General features: G+C 42.4%; 1 protein-coding gene across 3 annotated transcripts; it reads left to right on the forward strand.

Moving 5' to 3' along the window:
* Positions 1-554: 554 nt before the first annotated feature.
* Positions 555-7,473, forward strand: LOC112620714 (ubiquitin-60S ribosomal protein L40-like). 3 transcript variants are annotated; one of them, XM_025379489.1, is made up of 2 exons: positions 555-572; positions 7,083-7,466. In XM_025379489.1, the coding sequence occupies exon 2, from the start codon at positions 7,083-7,085 to the stop codon at positions 7,464-7,466; it is 384 nt and encodes a 127-aa protein (XP_025235274.1). In that variant the 5' UTR covers positions 555-572. The 3 variants fall into 3 exon arrangements, with proteins under 3 accessions (XP_025235274.1, XP_025235273.1, XP_025235272.1); XM_025379487.1 differs by lacking the exon at positions 555-572 and having other exon boundaries at positions 7,083-7,185; positions 7,273-7,466; XM_025379488.1 differs by lacking the exon at positions 555-572 and having other exon boundaries at positions 7,065-7,473.
* The last annotated feature ends 14,052 nt before the right edge of the window (positions 7,474-21,525 follow it).

Below are 21,525 nucleotides of genomic sequence, written 5' to 3' on the forward strand. Positions count from 1 at the left end.
TATTTTCAAGATCGGACTAGAGGACATATTTTATTTAACTTTTGTTAGCTCAATCCAAAGATTATAAATATTTAGACCAGTGGTTTTGGGACCCGAACTGTTGTGTGGGAGTCATACAACTGTTGGGGAGCCCTGGCCCTCCTAAGTCTGCAACCAACCAAAATCCCTTGGCCTCTTCACTTTCTCTACCTTACAACCAATAGACTGTAAAGATTTTTCCCCTCTGAAACAGTTTGATCTGTACTAAATTTCATCTGAATGTAAAGTTTAGTCAGGAGGGGTTTTGCCTTGTTAAAAACTCTCTTGCATAGTGAAGGAATGTTTTTTGAGCACCTATATATAGTTCTATTCTGGGCTTTGGGGAGGTTACAGTAGTCAAACAGACCTAATCTTTGCATTTTTGACTAAGTGGGAGATGGACATTGAACAGCAGGCTACTTCAATAGCTTGTTAGCTGTTTACTGTTGTAGTCAGTGTGACAAAGGATGCCTGTGGAGTCTGAGTGTGTATGAGGTAGAGCTGGGCAAAACATCCTCAAGAAAGTGAATCTTATGCTGAGACTTCAAGGTTAAGTAGCATTTGGCCAGAAAAAAACAGTCACAGGAAGCATCTTGGGCAGAGTCTTTGTTCAGGGTGGCTAGAGATGGGCAGTGTGGCGGAAGAGTAGGCTGAAGCAGGTGATTAAGTGGGTGGGGAGGGGCTGGTCCTGCAGAAGGTGGAGTGCAGTGGCAGGAAGTTGGTGCCCATTAGTAGGGCAAGAAGTTTGAAATGGGCTTTGCCTAAATAAATGTTGCTTGCAAAGATTTTAGCCTGTCCATCCTTGCTGGGGTGGGTTTGGGGTTGGAGGGGATGGTCCAGCGTTTTCACCTGGGCCTGACTTTTTCTTTTTTAATTTTAATTTTAATTTTTTTTAGAGACAGGGTTTTGCTCTGTCACCTAGGCTAGAGTGCAGTGACATGATCATAGCTCTGTGCAGCCTTGAGCTCCTGGGCTTAAGCAATCCTCCTGCCTCAGCCTCTCAAGTAACTGGGATTACAGGTTAGAATGACCATGTCCAGCTAATGTTTTTTTCTTTGCAGAGATAGGGTCTCGCTATGTTGCCCAGGCTGGTCTCAAACTCCTGGCCTGAAGCAATCCTTATCTTCCTGTCTTGGCCTCCCAAAGTATTGAGATTGTAGGCATGAACCACATTTGTCCTCTGACCTATTCTCCATGGGGTTGCAAGCAGAGCCCTGTGGGCCATGGCAGGAATTTGTATAATATCCTAAGATCAATGAGAAGCTACTAGACAGTTTTAATGAGAAGTGTGAGGTATTTATCAAGTGCTGTCAAGTTCTAATGTTGAGGACTTGGATGAGGTTTGGCAAAGAGCATCGAAATATCTGAGTGTGTTTTTAACAAGTCATGACAATTAACTTTTTAAAAACTGTGTAAAGGAGGAAGGGCCTGGTTAAACATGATGACATTTGATCTGCCTCATTCTTGTTAAACCTAACAGCATATAACTGTGTTAAAGAGAATGTAACTCAGTATTAGTATCTGTAATAGTAGTAGACGGTGGCTGTTTTGAACCAACTAATTTTTGCAGTTATCTCACTCCTAAAAATACATGTTCTTGGTCAAGTACAGAGGTTCATGCCTGAAATTCCAGCATTTTGGAGGCTGAGGCAGAAGGATCACTTGAAGCCAGAAGTTTGAGAACAACCTGGGCAACAAAGTGAGACCTTGTCTCTATAAAAAATTAAAAATTACCTGGATATGGTGGCATGCATCTGTAATCCTAGTGAGTTGGGAGGCTGAGGCAGGAGGATCCCTTGAGCCCAGGAGTTTGAGGCTACAGTGAGCTGTGATCATACCACTACACTCCAGCTTAGGTGACAGAGCAAGACCTTTTCTCTAAAAAAAAAGAAAAAACATGTTCTCAAAAGAAGCTCATGGTGGGAGGAGCAGAAACGAATGCTGACATATCAGTCTTTGATATGGAGGTACAGTAGGCAGACATGAATTTTCCTAGATTAAAAACAAATGTGTAATGTGTAATGAAAGTTGAAATATAAAGAATTTCTCCATTTATCTTCTTGACTAAAGAGGGAAAAAGATCGTACACATTGTAGATCATTTGAATTTTAGGTTGATGATTTGAAACATTTTTATAATAATTCAGTGTCTCTTTTTGAATATCCAGATGTTAATAATGGTTCCCTGCTATGTGATTAGAAATGAATCTGCCAAGGAAAAATGAAGCCCTTTTCTCTTGGGGGAAGTTGAGTAACTTCTGTTATTTTCCCAGGCTTCCTGGGGAAGTCTATCAACATATGAATAAATGATGGGAACCGGAGTCTGGCTGGTCACCATGGAATTATCAGCCTTGTTTTCTGAGTTTGACCTTAGTTATTTACACACTCAGCTTGAAATACGGCAAATGTAGTCACTTTTCAGCTATTTCATTCCTTGAAATCTAATAGACCTTTAAGTGTTTAAGATGGAAAAGGCTGTGCTATTTTCATAAAGGTTTCTGCTGTCATTGGTTGTGAAGGCCGTGACTTTTGCCCAAATAAAGAAATAAGATGAGAACTGGGGATTCCCTCTTCTCTATTAAATTTTTCTTGGGAGAGAGAAAAAAAAATCATCCTCTTGAAAAAGAAGCAACATTTAAAAGCTACAAATCTCTCTTAGAGATAGAAACCCAGTAACTAACTTGGATGGATGAATTTTGTTTTATTGTTGCATTTCGGATATGCTACCTGTTTTAATTTTTTCTTTAACACTGAAGATTCCATGCTAGGGTTGTCTTAGGTCTAGGTATTTCCAAATCATTACATTCAAGCATTAAAACACTCCCCTTGGCCTTTAGAAACATCGTGATAGTCTTCCTTTACACTGAGGGGCTAAAGCACTTCTGGTATAATGCCTAAACATAAAGATACATCTGCAATGACCTCTTCCCATATGGGACTCTTTATTCAGTCCACCAACATTTATTGACAGGATTTTTAGGGATTTGTTGTCAAATGAGATCTTGTTTTGGCAAAATAAAAACTTATCATCTGAGAAATGAGGAGATCATTGCTTTTTAAGCAGCATTTATAGGACATTTAATATGTATAGCATTTTGCAAAGGAGCAGAAGGTAATAACATTAATAACAATAGGTGGCATTGGGAGCTACCATTTGTTGCATACAGTGAGCCAGGCATTGAGGTAAGTGCATTACAAAGTTTGGCTTATTTTTTCCTCCAGCACTCTTTTGGGGTAGGTACTATTATCTCTATTAATGGATGAGGAAACTGAGGCTCACTAAAGTTTAGTAATTTGCCTAACACCATACGGCTAATGACAAAGGCAGCACACAGTCCTAGGAAATTTGTTTCCAGAGTCAAGAACCTTCTAGATCAGAGGCTTCCAACTGTGGTTCATGGACTGTTTTCTGGGAACCCATGAGATCAAAGTATTTTCATATTAACAGTAAGAGGTTACTTGCCTTTCTGTGCTGACATTTGCACTAAGGGTGCAGAAGCAATGGCAGGCAAACTGCTGCTGCTTAGCACGAATCGAAGTGTTAAAATCAAGTTGTGCTAGTGGTCCTTGTGTTCTTCACTGCCATGTGCTTGTGGGGAGATAAAAAAGACAATTTCTCTTAACAACATCCTTGATGAAGGAGTAAGAAATTATTAATTTTTCTAAACCTTGACCCTTATGAAAAAATTTTAAAACATATTCTGTGTGACAAAATGAGACATGAGCACAAGGCCCTTGTGCACTGAACAATGCTATCACTGTTTGACAGTTTGAACGGCAAGCTATCTAGTCCTTTCTTTCATGGGGCCCCATTTTCACTTGAAAGAATAAGACAAACGATGGATGTTTAGACATGGCAGATCTTTTTAGTGGTGCAGTTTTACGAAAATAAGCAAAATGTGCTTACTGTGTCAAGAATCTCACTGTATTTATGGCTAGTAATAAAATTTGAGCTTTCAAGAGAAAATTAGAATCTTGGAGATCTTGTATTCACCACCATGAGCTTGATAGCTTCAGAATACTTAAAGACTTTTCTGAGCTCAGAAGTGAAATTAACACATGCAATTTTTTGATATAAAGTAAGATATCGCAACATCTGGAAAACTGCATAACTAACATAGTCAACCAATATTTCCCCAATGACCAATGCTTGATGTTACAAAATCATGCATGGGTAAAAGATTCATTCAATGTAGGAGGTAAACAGTGGATAGTAATGTTACAGAATATAGCAACAGTTAATTTGTATAGTTTCAGATTCCACATTATAACCAACCTTTAAGAAGCTACCACTTGTTAAGTTTTGGTGTGATACCAAAGAATATCTGCAATGATCTAATGAAGCTATCAAAATGCTCTTCCTTTTTTAAGTACATAATCGCAGTTAGAAAAAAATATCTGTGATGCTGGATAATCTTCATAAACTTCAATCAAAACAATATATTGTAACGGATTGAATGTAGGAGCACATATAAGAATCCAGCTGTGTTCTATTAAACTAGACATTTATGAGATGCATAAAACTGTAAAACTATGCCAGTCTTTTTACTAAACTTTTAAAATTAAAAAAAAATTGTGGTAAAATATGCATGAACATAAAATTTACCATCTTAATCATTTTTGAGTGTTCAGTTCATAGTGTTAAGTACATTAACATTGTTGTGCAACTAATCTCTAGAACTTTTTCATCTTGCAAAAGTAAAATTTTGCACCCACTAACCCATAACTCCTGATTACGCCCTCTGCCCCTCAGCCCCTGGCAACCGTCATTCTACTTGCTGTCTCTGAATTTAACAACTCTGGGTGCTTCATATAAGTGAAATCATATAGTATTTGTCTTTTTGTGACTGGTTTATTTCACTTTGTAACTTTCTTTTTTTTTTTTTTTTGAAATATAGTCATTTTCATTACAATGTTATTTATGTTAACATGCAATGGATTTCTTATTGTTATGTCAATGAACAATAAACACTTCAAAATTCTCAGTTTTAAATTCTAATAGAATAAATGTCAATAGATATAGCCACTATACATATCTCTATTGTATCACTAGCTGCATTACTGTAATTATTAAATTTAATGTCTGTCTTTTTACTATATGGTGACTGTTGTGGCAAAGACTGTGGAGTATTTATTTTATATCTATAGGGCAGATGTTAACTGAGTATTTGGTAAGTGATGAATGCTGAAACCCAAATTACAGTCAACACACTTTGAAAGTTACGGATCAACTTGTTGTGTGAGTGTATAATGCATAATTTTAAGGGATGATGGAATAAACATTTTAAATCGCTATTATATAGTTTAATGTGTTTGGGAAGAACTGTAACTTACATATTGAACTTTCCATTTCACCAATTTCATTGTTTAGTATGAACATAAAGTAAGATGCCAGGTAAATAATATTGTATGTTGGAAGGGCAGAAAGTTGTGAAATTGGGACCCCAGTGCTGGAGTTGGGAAAGCAATCATAGTCGTGAGCTGCATTTCTTCTGATGAATGAGTTTTCCTGCCATCTTCCTTATGGGCATTTGCTGATAAGGAGAAACTCATTGGTAGAGAGTCCTTGAAATTTCCATAATATGTGCCAACACGAATTAATAAAAAATACAACAATTATGCAATATGAGAATTGAAAGCCAGTATTGTACTATATCCACTATGATGGTTAATATTGAGTGTCAATTTGATTGGATTGAAGGATGCCAAGTATTGTCCCTGGGTGTGTCTGTGAGGGTGTTGCCAAAGGAGATTAACATTTGAGTCAATGGACTGGGAGAGGCAGACTCACCCTCAATTGGGTGGGCAACATCTAATCAGCTGCCAGCATAAAAGCAGGCATGGAAAGAGAAGACTTGCTGAGTCTTCCAGCCTCCATCTTTCTCCTGTGCTGGATACTTCCTGCCCTTGAACATCAGACTCTAAGCTCTTCAGCTTTTGAACTCTTGGACCTACACCAGTGAATTTCCAGGGGCTCGTGGGCCTTCGGCCACAGACTGAAGGCTGCGCTGTCAGCTTCCCTACTTTTGAGGTTTTGGGGCTGAGACTGGCTTCCTGGCTCCTCAGCTTGCAGACAGTGTATTATGCAACTTCACCTTGTGATTGTGTGAGTCAATTCACCTAATAAACTCCCCTTTATATATACATCTATCCTATTAGTTCTGTCCCTTTAGAGAACCCTGGGTAATATACTCACCAAACAATATGGGACTTGAAAGCCAGTAATAGTACTGGACTGGCTTTAATTTCAAGGCTTTCAAGACCTAATAATTATGTCTTAAACCCTCATCTTTTCAAGAGAATGACTGTATTTCTCATTTGTTAAAAACCTGCCCTAATGTCTTTCTCCTGATGAATGTTCTTAGTTGCTCTAGAGCCATGGGATCATTGAGGAAATTTTTTGAATTTGATTGAAAATAGTCTGTGTTAAAAATAAAAACTGACAGAATGACATATTAAGCCCTTACCTTCTCTGTATTTTATTAGTAATACCTATGGTGAATAAATACAGTTGCTGCCATATAAAGCAATTTTTCGTGCTGTTAACATTGTTTTCTGATTTACTATGATTTGAGTATTTATTGATCTGGGGCTGTCACTGGCCTGAAATAACTGGTGTTTAAGGTCTAAGTTAGGCAGGATCTCACAAGATCTTAAATTCCATAGAGAAGAGTGTCTGAGAAATGTGCCTTTTGCTGGTCGCAGTGGAATAAAGCTTTTGGTCTTCTGCATACTTGGATCTGGTTTCCTGCAAAGCCATGTTGCCCACATTGGTGCCAATGGCTAAAGCTGAGCTTTTTAATGACAGCACCGACTTAAATTCTTGTCGCATTCAGACCAGTTGCAGTCTTGTCTCTGCCCCCTTCCCATATGAAGAGTTTGGGGAAGAAACACCATGAAAAGGTGTAGTCCTCCTGAGTGCCTGATCCAGAGCTCAGACATTTTTGGAAGTGACTTGGCCTGATCTTTTATCTGACTGTCTAATTTAGAAAACCACAGATTGTCTGAGCTTAAAGGGAATAAAAGACAAAACAAGACTCAGGTGGCCGAGCTACAAACGCAGAGATGCAGATCTTTGTGAAGACCCTCGCAGGCAAGACCATCACCCTCGAGGTCGAGCCCAGTGACACCACTGAGAATGTCAAGGCCAAAATTCAAGCCAAGGAGGGCATCCCACTTGACCAGCAGCGTCTGATATTTGCGGGCAAACAGCTGGAGGATGGCCGCACTCTCTCAGACTGCAACATCCAGAAAGAGTCCATCCTGCACCTGGGGCTGCGTCTGCAAGGTGGCATTATTGAGCCTTCCCTCCGCCAGCTTGCCCAGAAATACAACTACGACAAGATGATCTGCCGCAAGTGCTGTGCTCGCCTGCACCCCTGTGCTGTTAACTGCCACAAGAAGTGCAGCCACACCAGCAACCTGCGCCCCAAGAAGAAGGTCAAATAAGCCTCTTCCTTCCCCTGAGGGCAGCCTCCAATCCAGGCCCCATGGCCCTGGGGCCTCAATAAAGTGTCCCTTTCATTGACTGGAAAAAAAAAAAAAAAAAGGCGGCAAAACAATTCAACACACCTTTTTTTTTTTGCAGTTGACGAAGCAGAACTAGAGAGGCTAAGTGGCTCGCCCCAGTCAATACTGAATTGGTGACAGAACAAGGGCTAAGCCCAGGGCTCTCATCAGTGGTTTATTTTCTTTCAGCTGCCTGCTGATGGGGAACATTTGTGGGACTTCTTTGAATGCAATCTTGGGAAAATATAGTGAAGTGGGATCAACCCCACCCCAACTCTCTCTCTTTCTGTTTATGTCTCTCCCTGTCTCGCTTGCACAGACACACAGAATATTCCAGTCGCAGTTCCAACAGCTCTGTGACTTTGCTTGGGTCACTTAAGCGAGCTAAGGCTCAGGAGTGTACTCTGCTGCAGGGAGATGGTGACACCTGTGCTGGCTGTTGCACGTCTTCCATGAGATGGTATGTATGGAAGCCCTTCCTGAGATGGAAAACCCTATAACTAGTGTAACAGGGTGGTAGTAACAGAAGATTTTAAAGCGAAGCTCCGAAATGCTTGTTCGCGTAGTTTTTTGTATAGGTACAAGAAATCTCATGAGGTTGTGAATCCTGCGGTTTCATTTGCATAATTCATAACTCCGTAATATGATATTGTCTTAACCAAATAGTTAGCCTTCTCCCCTTCTTTTCTTCATCTCTTGCAGCCTTTTAAGCCAAATTCTCAATTTCAGACCTTGCTGGAAGTCCCCTTGGACCTTCGGTTTGTTATTTCAAAGCTAGGATAAAAAGAGTTTGAGGTACGGACATGTCTAAGAAAAATATACTTCTTGCTTTGGGCCTTTTCTTTCATTCTGTGTTATTTGGCAAGCTTGTTCTATTTGCTTGAGCTGTGGGCTGGGGGTTAGGAGACTGACTGGGTTTTGATCCCTGCTCTGCTCTGTGTCGCTTTGGACCTGGTACTTAACCACTGTAGAAAATAAAAAGGCTGGTTCAGAGGACAGCCTGTTTTGGTCAGTTCAGGCTGCCATAACAAAGTGGCATACGTGGACTGGGAGTTTAAACAACAGAAATGTACTTTTTCACAGTTCTGGTGGCTGGAAAGTGTGAGATGAGGGTGCCACCATGGTTAGGTTGTGCTAAGGGCTCCCTTTCTTGCTTGCAGATGGCCATCTCCTCACTGCGTATTCACACGGCAGAGACAGACAGACAGACAGTTAGCAAAATCTCTAGCGTCTCCTTCTCTGTCTCTTTCTGTTTTTTGTTTGTTTGTTTGTTTGTTTGTTTTTGAGATAAGATCTCACTCTGCTACCCAGGCTGGAGTGCAGTGGTACAACCTCAGCTCACTGCAGCCTCGAGCTCCCGGGCTCAAGAGATCCTCCCACCTCAGCCTTTCTGGTAGTTGGGAACACAGGCGCACACCATCATTCCTGGCTAATTTTTTGTATTTTTTGTAGAGACAGGGATGTTGAGACAGGGATGTTGCCCAGGCTGGTCTTGAACTCCTTGACTCAAGTGATCCGCCTGCCTTGGCCTCCCAAAGTGCTAAGATTTGAGACATGAGCCACCACACCCAGCTGGTGTCTCTTCTTAAAAGGACAGCAGTCCCATCATGAGGATCTCACCCTCATGATCTCATCTAAACCTAATTATTTCCCCAAAGTCTGATATCCAAATACCATCACATTGGGGGTTGGGGCTCCAAAATATTAATTTTTTGAGGGGGAACACAATTTAGTCCATAGCAGGCCCCTTGCAGTCTAAACGCTGCAAGTCTATATTACATGTGAGGTGTGATGTAAGTACTGTGAGATATCAGAAAAAGTGTAGTACAGAAAATCCAAAATACATCTCACTCCTCAGGAGCACAGCCTGTTTGGAAAGCAACCATAACACAAAGCAATGTGAGAAGAATCACACGAAAGGAGCAGAGACAACAAGGGCCCGCTGCAGTTCGGGAGAGAGAGAGAGAGATTGATTCCCACTGGAAGAATCAGGAAGGTCTTCCTGGAAGAGGTGGCATGGAGTTGGATTTTGAAAGATGGCAAGATATCCACAAATGATTATGGGTATGGGGTGAGTGACAGGCAACAAGAGCGAAGATGGAAACATGCTTTTTGGAGAGCAGATAAGCCTGAAGTTTTAGCAGGGGATAGTCCTGGAAATACTGGTTCAATCCACCCAGTTCTAAAAGCAAATCTAAGAACACTGGAACATGTGTGATGACTAGAGAACCTCCTCAGCAAATTAATAAACAAAGTGGACTTTGGGGGAAGTTAACTCAACTACAGGGAGGAAAGTTGCTTAGGGCAGAGAAGAGATGAACAGAGAGGCCAGTTTGGAATCTAGAGATGTGGCTTGTAGATTTCTCTTAAACATCTGGAATGTATATTCAAACAACAACAAAAAAAATCAAGCCGTGGATTTATTCACTGCTGGAAAACCACCATCACCCTTCTGGTTTTGGCTTCTGCTCTGGGTGATCAGATTTATTTCCTCTTGTCAGGAGTTATATTCCCTTTGCGTAATAGAGGCTCTGGGTGCGTCCGGAGAGGTGTCTGTAGTCAAGACAAGCTGCCGTTTCCAAGGGCAAGAGCTGGCATTTCACTGGTCCCTGCATACCTCATTTCTGGGACGGGCAGGAGTGAACTTGGTGGGGCAGTAGAGCCTGAGGCAGACTGTGTCCTACATTTTGGGAGCTGTCATCCTCAGGGATGAAAGACTGTCGATTCAGTTTTCAGTACCCTTGACGTCTGCAAGTTGCTTTTGTAGCCTGAAATTCCTCAGGCCTCTTCTGCCTGGCGTAGGAAGGTTGCCACCTTGACATGAGCCATCAGACTTGGCTGCCTCACTGCATCTGTCTGTGTGACAGTAGTGGCTCTGCCCTGATTTTATTTATGGTTGTGTTTCACATGGGCTCAGGACAGTTCTCATAGGTTCTTTTCTGAGGGTTCATTGTTAGTGTCCCTTCCTGCAAAGCCACTTGAGAATGCTGTTTCCTGGGGACTTTCATGCCCTCTCCCCTGTGGCTGCCCTGAACACCGATTGTCAGAGTTTCCAGTGGTGCCAGAAGATCCCGGGCCCCATTCCAGGCTCACTGTGCTGGAGCCACTCTGTCGTCTCTCCTGGGGCATTGGTGCCTCTGCTCAGGGCCCTGAAGCATGAACCTTCCTCCCTCCAGGTCGCACTCCTCATGCCAATGAACACCCAACCCCTTTGATTCGGAAGTTCTCCAGACATGGCCAGACTCTGAATCCCAGTTTAAGCCAAGCCTGAGGACTCCCACTCCCACACCAGCCCCTACAAGGCATGTGGCTATTGCACTTTGTTTCTTGTCCAGGTGGCAGGACAGGGAAGCAGGTGCTAGAGGCACCAGCAGCACCACTCCCAAGGTGTCAGGGGTGAAAGTGTGGCAGAAAGTTGCATAGTTGCATGTCAATGTAAAGTATCCTCCAGGGAAAGTTCATTTTCAAAAATGCCAGGACTGACTGTATTTTCGTAGAACCAAGACAGAGCTTCCGTTCTCAGAGGGTGGGCTTTGTAAACAAGACAGCTCACTGCTGAGTCCAGGAGTTGTCTCTTTGGGGCATTCAGGGAGCTCAGGGGGACGCTGTTGCTGGTCGGTTGCCCTGAGCAGGAACTTCTCAGGCAGGATCAGGGGACTGGGAGCCCTGGGATTTAGGAAAGCGGGCTGCGGGAAATGCCCTCAGCTGCAGGTCAACCTGCGTCCTGGTGTTGGGTGTAACATGGTATGTAAAGAGTATGAATTGGTGGAGCAGCTACCCTGTTTTTCCATCATGGCATGGGGCATCTTTTCAGTTCCAAGCCTCAGAGTAAATTCTGGAAGGGTGGGGCAGGGTGGACCTTTGGGTAAGAAGACAACTTCGTTGCCATTAGGCTGGCACAGTCCCCAAAGGGCTGACATCCCTGGGTCCTGTTGGGCAGTGGGGGCTGGTAGTTTGGGTAGGTACAGAGGGCACAGGGGGCACAGGGGGCACCAGCTTTGAAGTGGCTCTTCAGCTGATGGTCAGTTATTAGACATCTCAACTGAATGACTGTTGTGGGGAAACAAAGATGAACAGATCCCTCTCCAGGGAATTCACATTCCGTTTGGGGAGACAAACAAATAAATGCAATGGAAAAAAGATGCTATGACTGAGATGTCCTGTCGCAAAGAGTGTGCCTCAGCAGCAGCAGCAGGAGACAGAAGGTGGTAAACATCCCGGGGGATGGGGATTAGGATTGCCTGTGACCTCCAGGTGGATGGGTGGGGCTTGAGGACATGGAGACAGGAGCAAGCATGGGTGAGGAAGGCCATGGGGCACCCCAATGCTGGGGGTGCACAGAGCGCAACTGAGGGTGCTCATGGATGCAGAAATCTGAGGAATCGATTTTTTCCTCAAGGTGGCAACAGTCAAGGCAGAAAGAGGGCACTGGTGTCCCAAAATGCGGACCTGGGAAGTGAGTCCCAAAGACCCCTGGACAGAGTCACCCCAGTTCTCTCTGTGGGGATCTAGTTTTAGGACTTGTGTTCCAGAACGAGCTCCTTCTATTTGATGGGCTTCAAAAGTGGTAGGGCCTTGTAGAAATGACTAGTTTACTAGTGTGCATTGTGCACTCCCTCAGATCTCTGGTTTGGAAACATGCCCTTCTAGAAACCTTCCCTTTAAATTTAATTATTTGAATTAGTAATAGAGGCAACTGGTGCAAAAGATACAAAAGGAAGGTAGATAATGAACAGTAAATCTCCCTTCTAGCCCAGGGACCCAGCCATCCTCTCACCCTCCCTAGAGGAGGCACTGTGTTCAGTTTCTTGTGTCCTCTTCCAGAGATATTTTATGCACACCATGGCTCTTTCTCTACACACACACCCACAGCACCTATTTAAACATAAACAGCAACATGTCATAAGGTCTTTCTGCACCTTGTTTGTTTCTCCTAGAAATATATCTGGCTCTGGTTCCATATGAGCTCCTATAGAGCTTCCTCAGTTATTATAGCTTCTGCTTATTCAGAATATATGTGTCAATAAACATGTGCCTATTGACACATATGCCCCATGATTGGACAGTTAGGTGCTTTTGCTCTCTTGCCATTACAGCAGTAGCACTGCAAATATACCTAACATCCATCATTTCACAAGAGTAAAGTACTTGCAAAGGGCGATATGTTTCCAGAAGAAGAGTTGTTCAATCAACTTGTATATGCATTTAAACTTCAGGTAAGCATCACCAGGTTGCTTTCTGTAATGGTCATATCTCTTTCCACGCCCACCAGAAATGTCTGAGAGTGCCTGTTGCTCCACACTCTTACCAACAGATTCTGTTGTTAAGCCTCTTGGTCTTTGCCACGCTGATTGGTGAAAAAATGTTTTTTCATGGTAGTTACCGTTTGTGTTTCCTAGTATTTTGACAGAAATTGAGCATCTTAAGAGAGTACTTTTAAAACTCCCGCACAAGTTCAGTCCTTTTTGAAGTAGGCAGAGGACAGAAGGGAACAATATTCAGAAAACAGAGGTCCCAATCAGCTGAAAGATAATTGTAATAAGTTCCTTGAGGACAAGCACGTATCCTTTTCCTTTTTATCTTTGTTGGCACACAAAATTCACTATAAATGTGTGTCAGATTGAATTTCTGTCACTTTGGTGTAAAAGGGGAAACTTTTTTCGTATCTGCCCTTCAGACTTTGATGTTTCCCTTTCAAGAGTTTGAAAGTGGTTTCCTGGAAAAATTCTGTTCAAAGAGTGCGAGTTTCATTTCTCGTTACAATGTTACTGCCTGAAGGCCCCATTCATCTGTTACCTCCATGACTTTCTTGTTGTCTTTCCTAAATCATCATGTATCTGTGAGGAAGGTGTCAGAACTGCATTAATCTCAGAATATGAGGAGAAAACAGTTTGTGAATGACCTGGACTCCAAATCTTGAAGGAGTGTTTCTCTATAGCCTGTATTTGCTGCCGATTTTTTCATATTGCATTAGCCAGTATTAAATCTCAGTGAGTTACAGCTCTTTGGTGCATTCACCTTAACTCTAGGACATTTACCAAAGGAGTTCTGATCACGGGATCCCATGGGAAACATTAGTATGATAATCTACATTACAGCCAGTATTGAAAATTTTATTAGAATGCAGTATGATATATCGAGATCTCTACAAAAATGAATCATTTTTGCAATTTGACTTTGCAACCATTAAAACTTTCCATAAACATAGATCTATGCATCCAATAAAGAGCATACAACATGAAACTTTTTGTACACTCAAATATTTCAAATTTTAGGATAAAAAGCTTAGTGGCAATAAATTGGATATCTATGTGCCTTGCCCTGACCCCTTAGGAATGAAAAAATATCTGTTTTTAGTCACCAAGTTTTATGCTGGAAGCCATGTTAAAAAAAAGATTATGGACAATCTTATTTCCTTTCTTCTTTCCTCCCTTTCTTTTTTGTTCTTCCTTCTTTGGTCACATATTAGGCAGCTACCATACACTGGCCACAGGGATAGTCAGAAGTGTTGGTAATTGTACTTATAAATATGACTGTTTTCACAATCGTTGTAAGGGAAACTTATTTTCTTTTTCTGTAAACCTTTTTGTTGGCAACAAACACAAAGGAAGGAGCTGATTCCACAGCCTAAGACTGGTGGTTAAAACACCACTTTCTTGTACAAAAATCTCACATTCACAGAGGTGCCAGAGTGCTTGAAATTCTGCCACTAGAGTTTTTTATCCATTTGGTTTAAAGTATTAGCCCAGAAAGTCCCTGTTCAAGTGCAAGTCTATAACTTGGGATAAATAACGTACACTGATGTGTACTGAGGTATTTGAGATTTTAAAAATTATACAATTAACTATCATCTAGGAGAGAACTGACTCCTAAGGAAAGGGAAACACCAGGTGGGTGGCGCCTGATGGTGGAAGGGATGAACCAGAACATGGGGTATTGCTGGGGATTTGTGAGAGTGCACAAGACAAGGGCCCTGTAACCTAGATGTATAGACATTGCTCCATTGTCTCTGGATAGTAGAAAACCAGGTCATTGTGGTGTCACCTCGTTCCTTCTCTGGGTATCTGTCTGTCTCCCTTGGATGGTGACTGGAATTTGCTGGGTAAACTCCCTGCCACTAATCAAGACTAACCTCCCTAGGTGGTCTACACCCGATATCCAACTCAAACTCTCACACAGGTGTCCTCTCCTCTGTAGACCCTAAGCCACGGGGAATTATTTGCTGTTTCCCCCCAAAACCAGCCCAATGCACTTCTTTCCATTGCTTCTGCTCACACTCATTTGTGCTGAGGATGGTCTGCCTGTCTCATACTTCAAGTCTCAGTTTGAGAATCACCACTCCTTGAAGACTTTCATGACTTTGCCATCTTCACACCTGCTCCAAGTAGAGTAGACCACTCCCTTCTTTGGGCACTCAGTGAATTCTAGAATACTTCTAGCGCAGCATCTACAACTTTTTATAGCACTTACTGTATACCTTTCTGTTTCTTTACTAGAATCTAATCACCTTGAGGGCAAGGACTATGTCAAATATATCTCCGTATCCCTAGCTTCTTTTAACACTTAGTAGGTAATGTATGCCTAATGCTTTTTGGCTGAACAAATAACAAATGACTGAATATCTTAGAGAGGGGACTTAGTGATATATAGGATAATTCATAGATTATGGACATGGGTGTCTTGCTTCTTGAAAACTCCATTTGATTAGGTATTTCTTGAGCACTTAATACTTGTGTCTCTGTGACTTAGTCACAGCTCCCACTTGCTGTCAGCCTTATATACTATCTAATGTAATCTTCAGCACAACCTAAGAGATATGTATTATTATCCCTGTTTTTTTTTTTTTTTGGTTGAGGAAATTGAGACTTGGCAAGATTAAGTAATTTTCTCAGATTTACACAGCTATTCAAAATTGGACTCCATCCGAGTCCAATGCACTTGCTTCTTAACTGCTGCATGAAGCTAGGTACTACAGAGGATGTAAAGGTGCTGCAAGTACTTCACAGTCCAATGGCAGAGGACAAGCATATGCCATGAACTCTTCTAATTCCAGGCATTGGATAACTGCTACAATAAGGGTATAAAAGGCTGATAACCACGTTTGTATATTTATGGAGTTGCCTAGTTTTACCGTCGTGATATATAATTAACCTTTATTCATGTATCTCATAAATAGAGATGAAGAAAAATTCATCACAACTGGAAGCACACACATTGGGTTGCTACATTAGCATGCTTTGGTATTGTGCAGATAACCAAATCCTAGCCAACGATCATTGGTCCAGGTCTCGCCCAGTTCAGGTGGTGTCTGTGGGTGACATAGCCTGAGTTGTGCCTTTGCTTGAATTACTAGCCTTGGCACCAAGGATTTAAATGTAGAATAGAGTGGCAGGACCGTGGTAGTAGATTAGAATATCTTTGTTAACTTAGAAGTTGGGTGAGGTTGAATTGGAACCAAATCACACTGAGGCCCTTCAGAATAGATGGTGTGTATATACTAATGAACAAATTGGATGGTTCTTGTGGGAAAGGCACCAACAGTGAATGGGAACACAGCCAAGTGAGCACATGAAGACCAAAAATTTGGAAAACTCAGGGAATGGCTATTTGGGGCAGAGTGGGAAAACATATGGCCACTTAGACTAGACCACCCAGTTGGATCTGCTGATGTGCAAATCACTGTGGTGTGGAGACTTGCCCAACCCAGCCCCATCTCACCATCTCCTCCAGAAAGGTCTTGAGTGACAGAGGGTCTGGATACAGAGGGCTGATGGTCATCAGGAGAGGAATTCCAGTGGGGTCATCCTGAGGCTAACTTGTTCCCAGTCAAGATGACTTTCTGAGAGGTTGTTCTAGGAAATAGTCTGTGCTTTCAATTTGATTTTGAGAGGTCTGAGGGGTTAGCTGAAGAGAGGAACCAAAGCAGTTAGGATGAGACTCTGTTGAGGTAGCAGAAACCCCACCATAATAGTGGCTTAATCCTGTGTTAGTTTGCTAACGATAAAAAATAAAAATGAAAAAGTAAAAAGCTAGTGGCTTAAATAATAAAGTCTATTTCTCTTTCTCATAAAAGAAGCCCAGATGTGTCAGCCTAGAACACGATTTTACTCTGCAGTGTCAGGGACCCAGTTCCCTTCTATCCTGCTCAGCGTCTGCCTTCCCCTCCGTGACCCAAAATGGCTGCAGAAGTTCTTGTAACCACATCCTTATTCCAGCAGTAACAAGGAGAAAAAGACAAAGAAGCACATACTCCCTCCCTTTAAACATAGTTCCTAGATGTTGTACCCAGCACCTCCCGTAGTTGCACACCTAGGTGCAAGGGAGGCTGAGAACTATAGTTTTACTCAGAGTGAGCACATGTCCAGCCAGAAATCAGAGGTCCTTTTATTAAAGAAGAAAGAAAGAAAAGATTTTGTAGGACAACCATCAGTCTTTGCTACATTGAAGCAGACAGGAGGAACCTCCTAGAGTTCTTTGGGTGGTAGTACATTGAGTCGGGGCCGGGATCCCGGGGCTGGTAATTCTAGATCTGTATCTTGGGCCTCAACGGAATTGCTGTGTGCTTGAGTCGAAGAGAAGGCAAGGAGGACGGAAAGGGAGTTTGTTTCCTGAAGCATGGCACATAACAAGCCCTTGGCTCCTGGGTAGACCCTCCGTGTGGATCAGCAACATATCCTGAGACATGATCCTCAGAGCAGCAGTTCTGCAAAATGGTAGAAGGTATGAATCAAAAGGCAAGGGCCGTGGTGAAACAAGTTGGTGCAACACCAATTTATAGGCAGTTAAGCAGGCCACTTAACAGTGAGAAGAAGCCTTAGGACCTTCGATGTGGACTAATGAGCACTACAGAATTCCAACCAAGAGTGGAATGCGGCACACAGCTTCTCCCCCTCCTCAAGGCACATCTCTAGTGTCCTGTGGAATGTGCCCCATGGATTCTCGGAAATTGGCAGGACAAGAAAGTATGCAGTTGCGTCGCCTGATGTCACCTCTGACAATGTGTGTGACGGCAGGTTGGTGCTACAGAGGGAGGTTTCGTGGGGCAGCAAAGAGCAGAAGATGCTGAGGCTCACGTTGAAAAAGGAGGGAAAACCAGGCCTTATGAAGTTCTCTACAGGCAAAACAAGAGGGCAAAGACGTGAGGATTAAAGTAGAAACTCTTGAATAAAATCGGTGTGGAAAGAACCATGACAGATACTTCTCCCAGAACGGCAGAGAGAGGGGGCCTGATTGACCCCACCGAGGCAGTGACCAGCCACGTGCTAAGCCCTGAAGGAGCGGCGGGCTCCTTCCATCTGCAAACTCTGGGGCAACCACAAGAGGAGAGCTGCTAAGGAGTGGGCATCCTCCCCCAAGCTGCAGCTTCCCAGGGGGAACTGCAAGCTAAGACATTTAACCGCAAGCTGCTAAGACATTTAGTCCTCTTAAAATCCACAGTGATTGTCTTTCCCTCAGATTTAAAACTTTTCCCTCAGACAAAACTTGCCCTATCCCCTAAAAGGTGTAGAGAAAGAAACTTTGGTAGTAGTGATTGACAGTGGTGGTGGTGATGCTCAAATACGGTGGAAAGGTGGGTCCAACCTCCTGGTCTTCCCCTTTTCTCTCCATGGGCTTCTCCTCAGTACCTGTGTGATGGGAGCAGATCTATTTCTTTGCTAATTCCCCTTTGGCAGGGTGCAGAACAGTGCAGGAGGGACAAAAGAAAAAGTTACGAGAGAATATCATTTTTCTTTTGCAACACATACTCCTACCCCTTCATCATACATTCTCCTACTTCTGACTCTATCTTTCCACTATTACAGAAATCTGCTTATTTGACACAATCTTCTGAATGCCGCCTTTCCCTCCCAATTTTTGGGGTTCCTATTGTGTACTTTGTCTTTACCAGTTGTTCAGAGCTTGCCTCTTGGCTTTTCTAAATGTTGAGAGGACACAGTTATGGCTTTGTGAAACTGGGTCCCCCAGTGGAGCCACAGTGGTGGCCCAAGCTAGAGGTGGGGCTGGTTCTGGGCTGTACTGAGGAACTGGTACTAGAAGAGGCCTGAAATTCCTATGCGTACAAACTTGCCCCAGTTACCTTAAGCCTCCTGAAAGCTGCCCATGTGATTATTTTAACCTGATTTCACTAGAGCTTGCTAGATTTTACTTGCTGATTTTACTGGATATGGTCAAGGTGAGAGTTAGGAGTAAAGACGAAGAGACACAAATCCCCTTTCCTGGTGCCCCTCACACCAACCTGGGAGCTACGCAGCTCTGCAGCGTGGAGCAGAAAATTCCTTAGCCTTGATTGTTTCTATGTTCATTGGAATTATAAAATGGAGAGCGATTGTAAGTTCTGAGACAGGCTCTAGATTCTGCATCTGAAGATTGGTACTACTGCTTGTATTTCTAGATTGACTTGATATGACCTCATAACTTCACCAGAGTTTCCCTAGGGACACTATTCCCTGCCAAGTGTGTCTCACTAGGTATGATAATTTGCCCCAAAGCTGTGGAAAACTAGAAAAGGACAGATAAAGAATTCACCAATGTGTAAGTCAAGCCTAGACTGATATTTATTGGATTCATAGGCTGAATTACTGATAAAAAGAGGGGAAATAAGCAGAATTGTCAGTGCCGTTAATACTGTGTGCCAAAGGGCAGAGGCACTTCTACAGCTGGAGAGGACAATAAAAAACATAAGCACATTAAGGACTGAAGAGACTCAGTCACCTCTGGCCAGTATGGCTCAAATAAATCTATACGGGACCCCAAACTTGAGACCTGATAAATGTGTCACTTCATTTCTCTGAGCTGTGGAGTCCATATGGGGCCAAACATGTCAGCATTTCAGACCACATCATTTCTGATTTTAGAAGTTTTCCAAACAGAGTGGGTATTAAAACCCCAAATCTTGCATGCAAGAAGAACACTTCTGTGGATTACCAAGCAAAATGTTCAGCTGCCTGTGACTGCAGAGCGGGAGGACAATACAGGCATTTATAGGCTGGGCCTCCTGGAATCCTCGTTGAGAAGTGTTGGATGGAGGAGCCTCCATAGACGGCTGCCCACCTCCCATCCCCAGTCCCAGACCCCACTCTTCTTTCAAATATCACACGTCAACAGAAGCCGAAGGCTGCTTGCTTTCTCTGAATGAGAAAAATAGCCTCAGATTTTGCGATTTGTATGGAGCAGGGAATTTAAAAATTTTAAGTTTAATTTCTTATTATTTACCCTCATGAAGTATTTTGGAATCAATCCACATTCAGCTCCCCTCCTATTCCTTACCCCTTCCTGAGTGGTGCATAATGTTTAGGTCTGGAACAGTTTCAAAACACATGAAGAACTTACTTCTACCAAGCCACTTGGTTTTCAATCTTAAATGTCAACATACATAATATACGTAGCACTGTCTCGCATAACACAATTAGAATGTGTAAATACAAGGTCTCTCAGTTAAATCAACTGCGTGAACAAATATACTATTGAATGTTTTACATATGTGCATCTTTAAAAATCATAAACATGCACATCTGTTTAAGTTTTGTGTCTGCAAAGTTCAAACACAAGTAAAAGTTGGTGATATTATTTTCTCTACCCAAAATGTTTAAAAAGTATGTGTGTTTATATATGTAGAAAATTCAGTCTAAAAGCCATATATGTTTCCATCCATATATATGTAAAGTTAAATTACCCATCTTACTTGGCATTTACATCACCTCCTTTGTGAACAATATCCTTAAAGGTTGGTTTTCATCGTTTATACTATGCCTGCTGAGATCTGCTAAATATAATTGTGATTTTGAGGGATTAAGGTAAAACCAGATCTCTGATGCAAGCTTAGACCACACCCTCCTCTGAGCCAACTTTGTGAAGCAGGCTGGGAAGCAGCAGTCACATGAGGTGAGTGGGGACTCAGTGACAGCAAAGGCTGCCTCTTCCGGTAAATATTAGTACATCCTGGACACACTGCTGAGAGCTGCCAGTCACACTGCCATTTCCATGGCAGCTGTGGGGCCTGCAGAGGCCAACTTTCTGTCAGGCAGCTCAGCACACAAGCTTGGAAGCTGGGTGTGGAAGGGAAGATGTTTTAATTCTCACATCTATTTCATTGAAGTCAACACATTTTGTGGGTGCCAGTTTCTAGCATGCTGCAAAGTAATCAGCACTTTAAAAAATGTTTGAAGAAGTTGGGATTTGGTAACCATTCTAAACAAACCAGGACCACACCACAAACACATTGGTATTGGGGCCCCTATATGCAAAGTGACCCCATGTGCAAGAGGGAAGCGATCTCATGGATCCTGATCCACTGCTGCAAATACCCAGAAACCCTCAGGGCTTACATTCATGAGCCTGAGGCCCAAGCACCCTCCATCTCTCATTCATTCTTCAATGAAAAGAGTAAATTAAACAAATATATATTATTCCAGCAATAGGATGTCCTATGGCCATGGGTCATGCACTAATCTCTTGGTCCATAAGACCCAGAGAGGCTGTGATTTGCTCAAAGTCAGAGAAGGGTATAGAATCAGGGTCCAGTAACCTTTTAAAATTTTAATTAACATTTGTTTTGAGCAGTTTTCAGTTTACAGAAAAAATTGAACCAAAAGTACATAGAGTTCTCATATATCCCCTCTTCCACCCACCCCAAATTCCCCTGTTTTTACTATCTGGCATTAGTGTGGTACATTTGTTACAATTGATGAGCCAATATTGACATATTATTAACTAAAGTTCATAGTTTACATCAGGGTTCGTTCTCTGTGTTGTACATCCTATGGGTTTGACAAATATATAATGACCCATATCTGCCATTATAGTATGGGGCGGAATAGTTCCACTGCCCTAAAAATCCTCTGCCTCTTCATCCTACTCTTCCTGTAACTGCTGACAACCATGGGTCTTTTTACAGTCTCCACCATTTTGCTATTTCCCAAATGTCATATAGTTGAAGTCACACAGTATGTAGCTTCTTTCTTTCTTAGTTCTTCTAAGATGAACTTCTTTCACTTAGCAG

The sequence above is a fragment of the Theropithecus gelada genome, chromosome 3, assembly GCF_003255815.1.
Source record: "Theropithecus gelada isolate Dixy chromosome 3, Tgel_1.0, whole genome shotgun sequence".
Classification (NCBI taxonomy): Eukaryota; Metazoa; Chordata; class Mammalia; order Primates; family Cercopithecidae; genus Theropithecus; species Theropithecus gelada.